Below are 17,031 nucleotides of genomic sequence, written 5' to 3'. Positions count from 1 at the left end.
GGCGCCAAATTAAGTATTTTATACCATTTTAAAGATAAACTTGTTGTAAATCCAGCCACAGTGTCCGATTTCAAAAAGGCTTTACGACGAAAGCACACCAAACGATTATGTTAGGTCAGTACCTAGTCACAGAAAAACACAGCCATTTTTCCAGCCAACGAGAGGAGTCACAAAAAGCAGAAATAGAGATAAAATGAATCACTAACCTTTGATGATCTTCATCAGATGACACTCATAGGACTTTATGTTACACAATACATGTATGTTTTGTTCGATAAAGTTCATATTTATATACAAAAATCTCAGTTTACATTGGCGCGTTACGTTCAGTAATGTTTTGCTTCCAAAACATCCGGTGATTTTGTGGAGAGCCACATCAATTTACAGAAATACTCATCATAAATGTTGATGAAAATACAAGTGTTATGCATGGAACTTCAGATAAACTTCTCCTTAATGCAACCGCTGTGTCAGATTTCAAAAAAGCTTTACCGAAAAAGCACACCATGCAATTATCTATGTACAGCACTCAGACAACAAAACAAGCCATACAGATATCCGCCATGTTGTGGAGTCAACAGAAGTCAGAAATAGCATTATAAATATTCACTTACCTTTGATGATCTTCATCAGAATGCACTCCCAGGAATCCCAGTTCCACAATACATGTTTGATTTGTTAAATAAAGTCCATCATTTATGTCCAAATCCCTCCTTTTTGTTTGCGCGTTTAGTACACAATCCAAACTCAAGAGGCGCGGGCAAGTCCAGGCGAAAGTTCAGATGAAAAGTCATATTACAGTTTGTAGAAACATGTCAAATGAAGTATAGAATCATTCTATAGGGTGTTTTTAACATAAATCTTCAATAATGTTTCAACCGGAGAATTCCTTTGTCTGTAGAAATGCAGGTCGCTCTAACGTGAGCGAGTGTGATCAGCTAATGGCAATCTGCCAGAACCATGACTCAATCAGCTCTCATTCCCCTCTCCTTCACAGTAGAAGCCTCAAACAAGGTTCTAAAGACTGTTGACTAGTGGAAGCCTTATGAAGTGCAATATGACCCCATAGACACTGTATATTCGATAGGCAATGACTTGAAAAACTACAAACCTCAGATTTCCACCTTCCTGTTTGGATTCTCTATCCAAATCTACTAATAATATGCATATATTAGCAACTGGGCCTGAGTAGCAGGCAGTTTACTCTGGGCACCTTATTCATCCAAACTACTCAACACTGCCCCCCAGTCCCAAAGAAGTGAACTAATCTCCAAACAAGCTTCAATGCCATACAACACTCCTTCCGTGGCCTCCAACTGCTCTTAAACGCTAGTAAAAGCAAATGCATGCTTTTCAACCGTTCGCTGCCCACACCCGCCCGCCCGACCAGCATCACTACTCTGGACGATTCTGACTTAGAATATGTGGACAACTACAAATACCTAGGTGTCTGGCTAGACTGTAAACTCTCCTTCCAGACTCATATTAAACATCTCCAATCCAAAATGTAATCTAGAATCGGCTTCCTATTTCGCAACAAAGCCTCCTTCACTCACGTCGCCAAACATACCCTCGTAAAACTGACTATCCTACCGATCCTCAACTTCGGCGATGTCATTTACAAAATAGCTACCAATACTCTACTCAGCAAACTGGATGCAGTCTATCACAGTGCCATCCGTTTTGTCACCAAAGCCCCATATACCACCCACCACTGCGACCTGTATGCTCTAGTTGGCTGGCCCTCGCTACATATTCCAGACCCACTGGCTCCAGGTCATCTACAAGTCTATGCTAGGTAAAGCTCCGCCTTATCTCAGCTCACTGGTCACAATAACACCCACCCGTAGTGTGCTCACCAGCAGGTATGTCTCACTGGTCATCCCCAAAGCCAACACCCCCTTTGGCCGCCTTTCCTTAAAGTTCTCTGCTGCCGATGACTGGAACAAATTGCAAAAATTGCTGAAGCTGGAGAGTTATATTTCCCTCACTAACTTTAAGCATCAGCTATCAGAGCAGCTAACCGATCGCTGCAGCTGTACATAGCCCATCTGTATATAACCCATCCAATCTACCTACGTCATCCCCATATTGTTTTTATTTACTTTTCTACTCTTTTGCACACCAGTATTTCTACATGCACATCATCATCACAGCACACATCTATCACTCCAGTGTTAATTTGCTAAATTGTAACTACTTCGCTACTATGGTCTATTTCTTGCCTTACCTCCTCACGCCATTTGCACACACTGTATATAGACTTTCTTTTTTTCTATTGTGTTATTGACTGTACGCTTGTTTATTCCATGTGTAACTCTGTGATGTTGTTTGTGTCGTACTGCTTTGCTTTATCTTGGCCAGGTCGCAGTTGCAAATGAGATCAGGTTCTCAACTGGCCTACCTGGTTAAATAAAGGTTAAATGAAAAAATAAAATAAAAAATATATGTGAACTCCATTTAGTATGATATGTTACGTTAGGTGATATTATCAATGGAATAGCGGTCATACAATATCATGGGAATTAGAGGACGTACAATACCATACGATTGGATGATGTACTCATGATCAGGGCGGATGTATAGTATTGCACGTCTTTATCTGAGATCAGGTTGCTTGTTGCGCCATTACAACAAAGGAGCATTACAGGGATCATTTACGTTGGCGGTTAGGGGAACTATCAACAAAGTTTAGGAGAACTAAAACGACAAAGGTTAGGTGAATTTATGTAGCAGGTTTTAGGTGAATTGGGTTAAGTTTAGAAAAAAAAGGTTGGACGAAGGCTTAGCTAAAATGCTACAGATGTCCCTGAAGCGACTCAAACAATATGCCCACCTATCCTCTCCCGACCAACCTCCATATTTTTGTTTCTGTTTCAAGTAACCAGACCATTAGTAGGCATCATAAATCTTGGAGGTGCTCATAAATGCATAAAGTATATTTTGTTTGGCTCTGAGGCCTGCTACAATAGGCAATAGCTTAGGTGTGAGATCTAGTGTGAGAGAGAGAGAGAGAGAGAGAGAGAGAGAGAGAGAGAGAGAGAGAGAGAGAACTGCCGGTTTTCCATGAATTCATGTAAATCACGAGGCTCATTTGAATTTCCTGTGCCACATGGAAATTCTCTGCGACAACAGGGTGAGCAAATTAAGATACTGCATATGTACTATGATGTAATATTACAGGACATGAAAGCTAGCATAGAATAGTATATTTAAGCTAGTGAAAGCTAGTATAGAATAGTATATTAAAGCTAGTGAAAGCTAGCATATAATAGTATTTTAAAGCTAGTGAAAGCTAGCATAGAATAATATATTAAAGCTAGTGAAAGCTAGCATAGAATAGTATACAGCTAGTGAAAGCTAGCATAGAATAGTAAATTAAAGCTAGTGAAAGCTAGCATAGAATAGTAGATTAAAGCTAGTGAAAGCTAGCATAGAATAGTAGATTAAAGCTAGTGAAAGCTAGCATAGAATAGTATATTAAAGCTAGTGAAAGCTAGCAGTGAAAATAAAGTGTTGAAGAGCCTCAGTTGACTTCTCCCACTAATCAGACTTTCACTGGGACAAGCATTCTTTTATAGACAGACGTGTAGCAGTGTTTCCCATTTCACACAAACACACACAAATACAAACACAGACAAACACACACTCGCCTGCCCGCCCACACACACACACACACACACACACACACACACACACACACACACACACACACACACACACACACACACACACACACACACACACCCACGTCTGTCATTGTGAGTAAATGACTTTGAGGAGGCGAAACTCAACACACACACAACCACGCACACTATATGTCTGCCACACACAGGTGCACAGAGACATGAGGTAAAACAGACGCTGGTATGATCTATTTTTCATCCCGGCTATCAATAACAGTTTAAGTGCATCATAGCGGACAGCTCTCGTCTCTGTATGGTTACGGCTCCCTCCCTCCCTCACCCCCTCCTCCCCCCTCCTCCTCTCCTTTCTGCTTCGGAAGCCTGTGATTCCCGGGAACGGGGAACCGTCTATAAATCACAAACAAACACATTTCCTGGAAGAGAGCAGGGATTGAGTTAACCTCTTCTTCTCCTCTCTCCTCCGCTGGCTGGGGAACAGGGTTAATGTAATGTACTGGATGAAATGCATGGTGATCACTGTGATGAGACTGTGTGTATGGGTGTCTGTGGAGGAGGGGGGGGGGGGGGCATGTAGGTGTGTGTGTATATGTGTGTGTCTGTGTGTGTGTCTCCCTGTGTGTGTGTGTCTCTGTGTGATACTAGTGAACAAATTACTTTTTGTGAACAGAAAATAAAATTAAATGCTATAATGGGATTTGCAACAACAACAAAAAATTGCAAGTATCCACTGAGCTTAAAAAAATTGCAAACAACAAAGATGTGTGTGTGTGTGTGTGTGGTAATGTGCCATCCATCCCTGTCCAGCACCTAGGGACAGACTTGGCCTGTCTGTCTCTGGGTCAGTAGGTCAGCTGGAAGGGACAGACTATAGGCATTAAGAGCAGTGCTCATTATGGAAGACAATTATGTACCAGAGACTGACAGACAGACAGCAGGAAAGTTACTGTAGCAGAGACTGACAGACAGCAGGACAGGTATGTACCAGCGACTGACAGACCGACAGACAGCAGGACAGTTATGTACCAGAGACTTACAGACAGCAGGGCAGTTATGTACCAAAGACTGACAGACAGACAGCAGGAGAGTTACTGTACCAGAGACTGACTGACAGACAGACAGCAGGACAGTTATGTACCAAAGACTGACAGACAGACAGCAGGACAGTTACTGTACCAGAGACTGACAGACAGCAGGAGAGTTACTGTACCAGAGACTGACTGACAGACAGACAGCAGGACAGTTACTGTACCAGAGACTGGCAGACAGACAGCAGGAGAGTTACTGTACCAGAGACTGGCAGACAGACAGCAGGACAGTTACTGTACCAGAGACTGACAGACAGACAGCAGGAGAGTTAATGTACCAGAGACTGACAGACAGACAGACAGACAGACAGACAGACAGACAGACAGCAGGAGAGTTACTGTTCCAGAGACTGACAGACAGACAGCAGGACAGTTATGTACCATAGACTGACAGACAGACAGCAGGACAGTTACTGTACCAGAGACTGACAGACAGACAGACAGCAGGGCAGTTACTGTACCAGAGACTGACAGACAGACAGACAGCAGGACAGTTACTGTACCAGAGACTGTCAGACAGACAAACAGACATCAGGAGAGTTACTGTACCAGAGACTGACAGACAGACAGCAGGAGAGTTAATGTACCAGAGACTGACAGACAGACAGACAGACAGCAGGACAGTTACTGTACCAGAGACTGACAGACAGACAGACAGCAGGACAGTTACTGTACCAGAGACTGACAGACTGACAGCAGGACAGTTATGTACCAGAGACTGACAGACAGACAGCAGGACAGTTAATGTACCAGAGACTGACAGACAGACAGACAGCAGGACAGTTATGTACCAGAGACTTACAGACAGCAGGACAGTTATGTACCAAAGACTGACAGACAGCAGGACAGTTACTGTACCAGAGACTGACAGACAGACAGACAGCAGGAAAGTTACTGTACCAGAGACTGACAGACAGACAGCAGGAGAGTTACTGTACCAGAGACTGACAGACAGACAGCAGGACAGTTACTGTACCAGAGACTGACAGACAGACAGACAGACAGACAGACAGACAGACAGACAGACAGACAGCAGGAGAGTTACTGTACCAGAGACTGACAGACAGACAGACAGCAGGAGAGTTACTGTACCAGAGACTGACAGACAGACAGACAGCAGGAGAGTTACTGTACCAGAGACTGACAGACAGACAGCAGGACAGTTATGTACCAGAGACTGACAGACAGATAGCAGGACAGTTACTGTACCAGAGACTGACAGACAAACAGACAGACAGACAGCAGGAGAGTTAATGTACCAGAGACTGACAGACAGACAGCAGGAGAGTTACTGTACCAGAGACTGGCAGACAGACAGACAGCAGGACAGTTACTGTACCAGAGACTGACAGACAGACAGACAGCAGGACAGTTACTGTACCAGAGACTGACAGACAGACAGACAGACAGCAGGACAGTTATGTACCAGAGACTGACAGACAGACAGCAGGACAGTTACTGTACCAGAGACTGACAGACAGACAGACAGACAGACAGACAGACAGACAGACAGATAGACAGACAGACAGACAGACAGACAGAAGGAGAGTTAATGTACCAGAGACTTACAGACAGCAGGACAGTTATGTACCAAAGACTGACAGACAGCAGGAGAGTTACTGTACCAGAGACTGACAGACAGACAACAGGAGAGGTACTGTACCAGAGACTGACAGACAGACAACAGGAGAGGTACTGTACCAGAGACTGACAGACAGACAGCAGGAGAGTTACTGTACCAGAGACTGGCAGACAGACAGACAGCCAGCCAGACAGCCAGCCAGACAGACAGACAGACAGACAGACAGACAGACAGACAGACAGCAGGACAAAGGAGTATAAATACCACTACAGATGGCAGACAAACTCTATTTTACCAGTAGTCTTCCACTGTTGATTCGTCTCAATAAATGAATCTTCTTGATCAATAATGTGTGTTAATTCCCTCCCATCTCCTCCCTAAACACTCATAACTCACTCCCGTCAGCCCCAGTCAGGTCAGCTCCTTGTACAAGATTAGGTGAGGCTGATCATAGACACTGATATAAGCTCAGTTTGTGTTTGCCTCCTAATGGTTAAAGTTAAGATTTGGGGAGAGTGATTTAACTTGTCCCTGGAGTAAACTGATACTAGTTGTGTGATGTATTTGAAGGTAAACTGGTAGAACTAGTACACTTTCAGAAAAAAGGTTTTCAAACGGGTTCTTCAGCTGTCTCCATAGGGCAGGGGTGTCAAACTCATTCCACGGAGGGCCGAGTGTCTGACAATTTGTATTTTTTCCTTTCAATTAAGACCTACACAACCAGGTGAGGGGAGTGCCTTACTAATTAGTGATCTTAATTCACCAATCAAGTACAAAGGTGGAGTAAAATCCCAGCAGACATTCGGCCCTCCGTGGAATGAGTTTGACACATGTGCCATAGAACCCTCTGAGGAAAGGGTTTTACATGGAAACCCAAAATAGTTCTACCTGGAACCAAAAGGTTCTACCTGGAACCAAAAAGGGTTCTTCAAAGGGTTGTCCTATGAGGACAGCAAAATAACCCTTTTAGGATCTAGATAGCACCTTTTTGTGTAGTGTAGTGGAGTGCTATTTGTAGGTAAACCAGCAGCACTAGTAGTGTTATTTATTTGTAGGTAAACCAGCAGCACTAGTAGTGTTATTTATTTGTAGGTAAACCAGCAGCACTAGTAGTGTTATTTATTTGTAGGTAAACCAGCAGCACTAGTACTGTTATTTATTTGTAGGTAAACCAGCAGCACTAGTACTGTTATTCATTTGTAGGTAAACCAGCAGCACTAGTAGTGTTATTTATTTGTAGGTAAACCAGCAGCACTAGTAGTGTCAGTTATTTGTAGGTAAACCAGCAGCACTAGTAGTGTTATTTATTTGTAGGTAAACCAGCAGCACTAGTACTGTTATTTATTTGTAGGTAAACCAGCAGCACCAGTAGTGTTAGTTATTTGTAGGTAAACCAGCAGCACTAGTAGTGTTATTTATTTGTAGTTAAACCAGCAGCACTAGTAGTGTTATTTATTTGTAGGTAAACCAGCAGCACTCATAGTGTTATTTATTTGTAGGTAAACCAGTAGCACTAGTAGTGTTATTTTTTTTTAGGTAAACCAGCAGCACTAGTAGTGTTAGTTATTTGTAGGTAAACCAGCAGCACTAGTAGTGTTATTTATTTGTAGGTAAACCAGCAGCACTAGTACTGTTATTTATTTGTAGGTAAACCAGCAGCACTAGTAGTGTTAGTTATTTGTAGGTAAACCAGCAGCACTAGTAGTGTTATTTATTTGTAGGTAAACCAGCAGCACTAGTACTGTTATTTATTTGTAGGTAAACCAGCAGCACTAGTACTGTTATTTATTTGTAGGTAAACCAGCAGCACTAGTAGTGTTAGTTATTTGTAGGTAAACCAGCAGCACTAGTACTGTTATTTATTTGTAGGTAAACCAGCAGCACTAGTAGTGTTATTTATTTGTAGGTAAACCAGCAGCACTAGTAGTGTTATTTATTTGTAGGTAAACCAGCAGCACTAGTAGTGTTAGTTATTTGTAGGTAAACCAGCAGCACTAGTAGTGTTATTTCTTTGTAGGTAAACCAGCAGCACTAGTAGTGTTATTTATTTGTAGGTAAACCAGCAGCACTAGTAGTGTTATTTATTTGTAGCATCCGTAATTAAGGTCTGGTCTTAGAGGGAGGGGGCCGACATCTGTTTTCTTCCTGCACAATTAGCATAATTAATTAACATTAATCAATCCAAACAAATTATTTTTTAACACCTAGAATAAATCACGGGGCATCTTTCTCACCACTGGCCCAGTCTGCTGAGAACAGGCTCATTGATCAACAACAAATGAGACAACGCACCGCAATGAGCCGTATTGTATTCCTGCATCTGAAGCACACCCCGATCATTAGTCAGACAAAACAGATGGATGGAGGGGTAGAGCGAGCAGTCTTCTCCTCTTTTTCCTCTCTTCCCTTCTCCGTCTGTCCCTCACCTCGTCACAAACACACTTTTAGGTGATAGAACCGCTAAATATGCTAATGCTAGGAGAGGGGAGGAAAGGTCAAAAAAGCATTTTTCCGGTTAAAATGATAAACACTATTGAACGTGCACATGCACGCACGCACACACACACGCGCACACAGAGCCACATAACCACGAGCACACTCATACCAATAAACATAGATTCCAATGTGTGGTGAGGGGTTTATGAAGAGACAAGGAGAGGCCTGTGGGGAATCCAGCCCCACACAGGGTGCTATATTGCTGCCAGCTTCCTGCTAGTCCGATGGGTTAATCACAGAGGCAAGGGGAAAGGTGCTATCTGCTCCACACACTGCCACTTTTATTGATTCCATTTACACCCCGAATGCCGCCATGACACTCCTTTAACTATTAAATTGGCCCAAAATAGATTTTTCCATTTTACGCTGCAGAGACAGGGAAAACATTAGAGCAGAACCCAAGTGATAGAAACGTATCAAAAAACAGATGAACAAACATTGGGGAAGATTTATTACCAGCGTTTTTTAATAAATGGGAGGAGGATGAATTGATTTTGGTTGGAGGTATAAGCAACAATTTATTGGGTGGGAAGAAGCATTATTTTCCGATTGTTATCAAGCTACAGTAAAACTGATTTGTGCCCTATTGCGTTTTATGGATAAAACGGCAGAGGAACCTCCGATGATTTAGATGGAATGTATTAATCAGAGGCAGCCACTGTTAACCATACATCTAGAACTAAAGAAGGGCTCTGACATGTCATTCTGCCTGGCTATGTTGGCGGCTCCATCTCCCTGCCTTTCCGCGCCGGCGGGGACACGCTCCTTTTTAATGTTATGGGGCTTCAAGTAGCTTTTAGTCATCCATGTGGTAAATAAGTGGGGATTAGGGCTGTTTATTGTTTTCCTGCCCCTGTAGCGGTGCCAATCCTTCACACGGCTACCATTGTGACCTCCAGTGACTCTCTGCGACAGAGGCTTGTCTTTAGTCTGTGCACCAGCTCTCTCATTGTCAAGACAACACTCCCGCAGAAAGAGAACCTTCAGTATAGATGCAATAGCTACGCATTGTTTTCGATGCTGCCGTCAATAGTTGTGGCAACATTTGGACCATCATGGATTTCAGAGAGGATCCTTGCCTTGTAGAAAGGAGCAGGGCGATTTCAAATAGGACATACCATACAGAACCCTTCTAGATGACAAATAATCCAGGCATAACCCACAGAAAGAGAGCAAGAGAGGAGCAAAACATTTCGGACTGGTTTCCTGAACCCAGATAAATAAACCTACTCCTGGACTAAACTAAGCATGCTCAATGGAGGACCTCATAATGGCCATTCATGGGAGGAATTGCCCATTACATTAAGACCAGGGGTCCCCCAGACCTAGACACATTATTAAAGGGCAAAAAAACACTGCCACATTGGCCTAATATGGAGAAACCCAGAGCTCTCTAAAGCAAAACGTACGGTAAACAATGACAAACTGTTTGGCCAGGGCAGAGGACAGAAACCCCTTTAGCACCAAAAATAGGAAGTAAATAACCTCCCTACAGAAACCGAAAGGGCTATGCAGTGTGACTGTGTGAGTTTATTTGAGTTGATTTGATAGTTAGATTGGAGAAGTTTTCCCTGGTAATGGTGTTTTATGCTGTGTGTGTTAGTTAGGCCTGCCTGGTGTGATTGGGGTTGAGAAAGCTAATCTATCAGGGCAATAGACTCCCTACAGGCCAGCGGAGGGGGGGAGGAAAGGAGAGAGGGAGGGCGGAGGGTGGGAAGGAGAGAGGGGGGACGGAGGGAGAGTGAGGGGGAAAGGGGGAGGGAGAGAGAGAAAATCAGGGAAAGCAGAGAGGGACGGACAGAACGACAAATTCTCTGGAAAGTGCTCGAACAGGACAGACGCTGGGGCAAACACCTGCACACATATTACACATGATAAAACAATCACAGACATATGCTGGGGCAACAACGCTGCTGAGGTAAAGATACACCCACCTACACACACTTGAAAACACATATATACACCCACACACACACACACACACACACACACACACACACAGAAATGGGATCAGGGGCCTAGGTACCTCACGGCTGAACCATATCCACAGAGGCCTAGAGAGGGCAAGGGTCAAGGTCTTTACGAGGAACCAAACCTCCGCTTTGAAATATAGACACACACACACACACTCTCTCTCTCTCTCTGTGCCATAAAAGATGGATTGCAGTGCTGACTGGGGATCGCACAGATTAGGTTCAATTCCCAGCAATTATAGTCTGTTTCAGGAAATGAACTGCTAATACTGCTAATACACACCAGTTCAAAATACTTTGCTGTTACTGAAGAAAATAATCTGAGATTATAGAATTTGACATTATAACATAAAATAAAGCCAATCTAAAGAAAATTGAATTAGAAGTGATGACACACACACACACAATCATAAAGTGCCAACACAAACACAAACCCAAGCCTGCACGCACACGAACACACACACATGCACACTGATGGACAAACAGCGCTCTCTTAGCAAGCTAACAAGAGAGGAAGACAGACAGGCCAGTGTGTGTGTGTATGTGTTTGAGTGTATGTATGCAAACCTGTTTGTGTGTGTGTCCTTGTGTGTGTGTCAGTTCTGATTGCTCATGACTTCATTAATCTCTGCACCGCGGTTATGATTAGCTTTCCCAGCTACGCTAGAGGACATCCAACCCCTCACCTGACAGGGCGGTGGCACAGGAGCACACACACACACACACACAGGTCTATGGTCGTCGCTGCCATGATCCCCAATTAGTCCTGGCAGAGAGAAATGGAGGGCTGCCACGAGAGATGCAACCGCCTGCCACGGCTACACTGGGGATGGATGGATGAAGGGATGGAAAAGAGAAGAGAAAAGAGGGAGACACGTAACCCTGTAGCCATGTAGACTGGCTACTGTTATTGGTGTTTTGTTGTCTGTGTTGCCGCCTTTGTTCAGGCCCCGGCTTTTAATGCTCTAATACAGACACCCTGCCATTACAGAGAGAGAGAGAGAGAGAGAGAGAGAGAGAGCAGAGAGAGAGAGATAGAGTGAGAGAGTAGGAGAGGGCAGAGAGAGAGGGAGGCCGATAGAGAGCATGAGAGAGGGGAGTGGAAGGAACAGACAGAGAGAAAATATCAAAAGAGAGAACAATTGATTTCTGAATCATAAAATGATATAGAGGGAAGGCAGGCAGTGGTGGCTCAGATGGAAGCTATAAGCCTGGTGGTGATCAGAGCAGGATAAGATTATTCATTTTCTCTTCGGTCCGCTGCAGAGTCAGGCCGCGCAAATATCTCTTTTCCATTAACCACCCAGGGTATTATTTTGGCCACATAAAGCCAGTCTGCTTGTGATGAAGATAGGGAGGGAGGGAAGGATGAGGGGGATAGAGGGTCAGTGTCGACTGGAGGGAGACTTGGACAGCAGTCATGCGTCTCTCCTCTCCTCTCTTCTCCTCTGCTTGGCTCTGCTCTCCCATCCGCTCCTCTGTTAAATATGATACAGTGAGTGACACAGTGATACAGTGAGTGACACAGTGATACAGTGTGACCCCTCAGCTCGGGGAAACCTCAATCAGAAGCCGACAGCCTTTTTTTGCAGACATCAAATGCAGGATCCCCCGATCTCCTATTATTGCTACCAAGAAAAATAAAAGGGAGGGAGGGAGGGTGGGAGAATGTCTAGAGTCACTTGGATGATGATGGGGTGTTCACGAGTGGGGAGGAGGCAGAGAAATAATTGTGTGTGTGTGTGTGTGGTGATGAATTTCCCGCTGTGACGGTGGGGCCGGCAGCAGCGAATGTCCTTCTGAGTGGGACACACACACACAAACACACACAAACACACACACACATAAACACACTGAGGATCATCATCAGACCTGCATGGTGGCGGCCATCTTAACAGATCACCCCTGTCTGCACGCACTCCGCCACAAATAATGTCAAAACAACCCAACATTAAACTATTTTAAACAATACCCAATTCATTACCCCCTCCCACCTCCTCTATGGGCAATGGTGAGCTAATAAAGATATCCTTTTTATTTTACTCCGCCGGCAAAATCACACTTTTTATCCATTAGTATGATATTAGGGTGAGTTGAAGGGATGGATGAGAGAAAGAGAGATACAGAGAGAGAGAGAGAGAGGTTCAAATTGGTCTAAAAGCATTGGGAAAGAATGGAAAACTAGAGGTATAAAAAAAAAGTCATAATGGATTTCAATTAGGTGATCCCTGGGATGTGAGGGATGCCTAGCCACATGGATTAATGTGCTGCAGGCAGATGTTTAACAATGGTAGTCTGGTCCTGGAGAGAGCACTCCATCCACCACACCCCATGCCCCCTGGAACACACACACACACACAGTCTGCAGACAGACAGTGAGCGCTGGGGTGGGGAGGGGGAGCAATGGGCTGTGTGAGAGTGTTTGGCCGCGTGTGTGTCTGTGTATGCGTGCACACACTTGTTTATGTGTATGGTCGTATGTGTGTGAACGTGTGTGTGTGTGTGCGCCGTGTCTGTCTGTGCGTGGGTGCATATGAGAATGCGTGCACTTATGTGTGTGTGTGTGTATGCCTGCATGTGTTTACCAGCTATATGAGCAACCCTGGTTCCAGCCCTTGTGGCCCTCATTAAGAGACAATGGGCAGGAAGGAGGATGAGTGTTCTGGCTGTGAGAGGTGACCAGAGGATTGGTAAATGACATGCACAATGTGGCCCTAGCCTGGAGCTGGCTATTTCATCTGCCTTACCTCAGTAAAGACCACGGCTTACACACACAGGCCTAATGCAGGCCTACGGCACAGTGGGCAAAATAATGTGTATATGGGTTAGTTGATAAGTAATATGAAAAATGATTGTATAACGTTAGAACAATATAATATATAAAGATATGTGTGCCTGTGTGTAATTGGGCACATGGCTGTATTCACACTGTTTGGGGAGGTGTTGAGGTGTGTGTCTGCATCTCCGGCGGTCTCAATCTGGGCAGAAGTGGGTCACCTGGCGCCGTGTAAACAGCCTGCCTCTCCACAGCCTCTCCAGGTGACACCTCATCAACGTGCGCCAGGAGTGATGGCTTACACCCGTCTGCCTTGTCAAAACAACACTTCCAGGGCAATTACCAGGGTGGCCAGCCCACTGCAGCCCCCGATGGATGGGCCTGGCTGCCATGGGGTCACCCTTCTCCCCATAACTCTACCGGCCAGCACCACAGTGGAGGGACAGCAAATTGGCCTGCGTCTTTCCGCTTGCTGAGCCCGTCCTCGCTGGTTATCTGTATTGCAGGAAGGGAGGGAGGGAGGGAGTGAGGGAGGGAGGAAGCTGGCGGATGGACACCTTGCCTCTATTGCCAAGGCAGAATATTTGACGTGTGGATAGGAGGGAAAGAGGGGAGGGAGGGATGGAAAGGGGGGAAGAATAAACTGATAACTCTGTGATGAGGGGCGATAACGTCGGGATGGGAGCAGGCTGAGAGTTGGTGAGCACTGACAGATCAATCGTCACTCCGACATTCTGCATCCTGGGATCTGTCAGCATTTAAAACGAGGGAAAGAGAGTGGAGCCGAGAGAGAGAGAGAGGGGGAGAGAGAGAAGGAGAAGGGGAACGTGACCAAGAAGAGGCGCTCTCCACAAAGGTAGATGTTCAGCGGCTCAATGTGGTGATTGAAAACCGTCAGAGCACTGACAGACTGTAGAGAACAGAATAAGTATGACTTCGTACCTGCCTGCAGTCCTCCATTTTCAGTGTTGGCCTAAATGCTTGTTGTGAGCCAGGCAGCTCAATGGCAAATAGTTGAAGTTTACTAACGAGTGTTTTGCTAGAAAGATTATATTCCAGCTGTTTTTATGCATCTTATTTTTCTGGATCCATTTTGTAAAATGTCAATTGAACTGCCTACCGCTATCACCGTGCTGTAGACCTAAATAAAACACCTGACTTCATCTAAAATATGTTGTACAGCACCTTCCTTTGCCATGTGACTTTCTCACAGCAGGTAAATATAGGTATTATATAATAATAATATAGTATTATGTTAGTAATTTAAGTCAGATACAGTAAATAATCCATCAATTTACCTTCATTTTTCTTGCGGTAAATATAATTGATAAAACATATTATTTGAACAACACAGGTAACCTACACAATGCTTGCAATATTCAGATAATAGATAACTATCATTTTCATATAACGTTCAAATGCACTTCCCCCATCTGATACAATTCGCTGGGCAAAGGCTACAAGTCAGAGCAAATTGCAAGGGTGGAAAAATAAATGCACACACAACAGCGTCCTCTAGTAATACACAGGTCCACGAATGTTTTTTTTCCTGTGCTTATTCAGCCAAACAACGGCCAGACTACCTTACAAGTTGGCCTCTATCGAGAAGAGAAAAACATTTGACAATCGCCCGGTGCCCATAACTTTCCCACCCCCATAGTAGAGACGCGCAAAACGAAAAAGGAAACACTGTTGTCTCTCTCGTTGTCAAGGGAACATGTAAACTCTTGCGTCTCGGTCCGGAGAGAGCATGGCTAGTTTGGTCAGGTTGCAGAATGAGATCGAACGAATTAAAGAAGAATATTTCACCAGAAACAGGTAACGTTCATGCAGCAGTTGCAGCATGCACATTTAACTTGTCACCAACACCCTGTAACACGGTGAACTATTTCTAACAGTGCCTGGCGTAACTGTTTTAAAGTTGAGAGGGGAAAAAAAAGTAGCTACTGTAGCTAGCTTATATTAGCTAGCTACTGTACTGGTAGCTAGCTAGTCAGGCAGCTTTGCTGACAGCAACAACAACTACAGCGGATGCCTTTTATAGTATGATGAACAGACATCTGACTTGGTTGAACCATGCATGCTCGTACATTTCTGCATTTGCTGTGTTGGCGTGAGTCTAGGATAGCCGAGGAGAACAGACAGAGAGAGAACGAAGCAGCCATCCTAATACAGAGTTGGTTCAGGGGATGCCAGGTGCGGGCCTACCTCAGGTAAGAGATGTGTGTGGGAGTTAAAAAATAGCTCATTTTGTTGCAAAGGGGTTTTTCCTTGTACATAAATTAACTTTGACATTTTAACAATAATTATAACACAAACTCCTAATTTCATCCCCCGAACTATACATATTATCACGCGTGCAATTTCAAAGAATGAATACACACCTAATTTGTAGTATTCTTTATCAAAACACTGCACCTTTTCTTCACCCCCAAATAAAAATCGACCTTCAGCCGCATTACCCTGAGAAGAACCCCCACCCCCCCCCCCAAAACCTAAATGATCACTTTACAGTATGAAATGACCCCCTCTTGGTGTTATAGAGATGTGCAAATGGCTGAGGGAAATAAAGGCCTATTCCACTCTCTGCCTTGTACTGTGACCCTAACACCATTTTGCAGGGTCAGCTGACAAACCTCCAGACTGCAGGTTAATTCAGATTACTTTAGTTAATTGATCAATGTGTTAAGTGGCTAATTAGCCACATTTTGAGCTTCTTAAGTGCAACTCCCGGGTTACCATATCCCCCCTATAAGCATTGATTTTCTGGGCATATAAATGGCCTTTTGGAAATTGATGGCCTCGTTGAGGCTGGAATCGCAGTAGACTTGTATTTAGAGTATGTTTGATGATGAATACAAATGTCCGCTTGCTCTGGGAGCCATGATCACTGGACATAATTGAAAAGCCTTAAGTAAAGGTTGCTGTGCATTGTCCTGTGTGCAGGGTGGTGGACTATCTCTTATCGTGACCTTTCAACTCAAACAAAATACAGATTTTTACATATTTCTTTCCCTTTCCTTTTTTTCTGCAGATTATCGGCAAGTCAAAATACTAGTCCACATACTGTACATAGTATATCCCATATTGTCTTATACCAATACATTAATCTCTTCATATTTCTTCTTTGTAAAAGCATATGTTTTCATGACCATTTCTCCCAGTCACCTACACAGGAAGGCCACCATTATTCAGAAGATATGGCGAGGATTCACAGCAAGGGCACATTTCAGACAAATGGTGAAGGTACGTTAGCCGCTGAAATGCTACGGATATATTGATTATGTTATGATAGCATACATTAAAATTCAATTGCTATATTCAGAAGCCGCAACTCTGACCTGAAGACATATAATTCACCTATTACACATTTGGAAATTAGCACTTAGGAATACGAAGTCATATGGTATGGAATTGGGGCTCTATCGCTTCTGGAATGCATAAACGAGAGAGGAAGAGGGTAAAGAGGGAG

General features: G+C 44.1%; 1 protein-coding gene across 2 annotated transcripts in view; it reads left to right on the top strand.

The window, feature by feature from the left end:
• The first annotated feature begins 15,048 nt into the window (after positions 1-15,048).
• The window catches only part of spata17 (spermatogenesis associated 17), a 65,779-nt gene continuing 63,796 nt past the window's right edge, over positions 15,049-17,031 (top strand). Inside the window, exons 1-3 of one of the 2 annotated variants that reach the window (XM_036962965.2) lie at positions 15,049-15,377; positions 15,683-15,772; positions 16,724-16,805. In XM_036962965.2, the coding sequence (XP_036818860.2) occupies positions 15,310-15,377; positions 15,683-15,772; positions 16,724-16,805 (240 nt within the window). In that variant the 5' untranslated portion in view covers positions 15,049-15,309. The remainder of the gene's footprint in view (positions 15,378-15,682; positions 15,773-16,723; positions 16,806-17,031) is intronic. The other variant, XM_036962966.2, reaches the window with a different exon arrangement.

This window comes from Oncorhynchus mykiss, chromosome 25 (assembly GCF_057628025.1).
Source record: "Oncorhynchus mykiss isolate SJ-2025 chromosome 25, ASM5762802v1, whole genome shotgun sequence".
NCBI classification, from domain to species: Eukaryota; Metazoa; Chordata; class Actinopteri; order Salmoniformes; family Salmonidae; genus Oncorhynchus; species Oncorhynchus mykiss.
The sequence above is the reverse complement of the archived record's forward strand: the minus strand, read 5'-3'. Positions and strand labels throughout refer to the sequence as shown.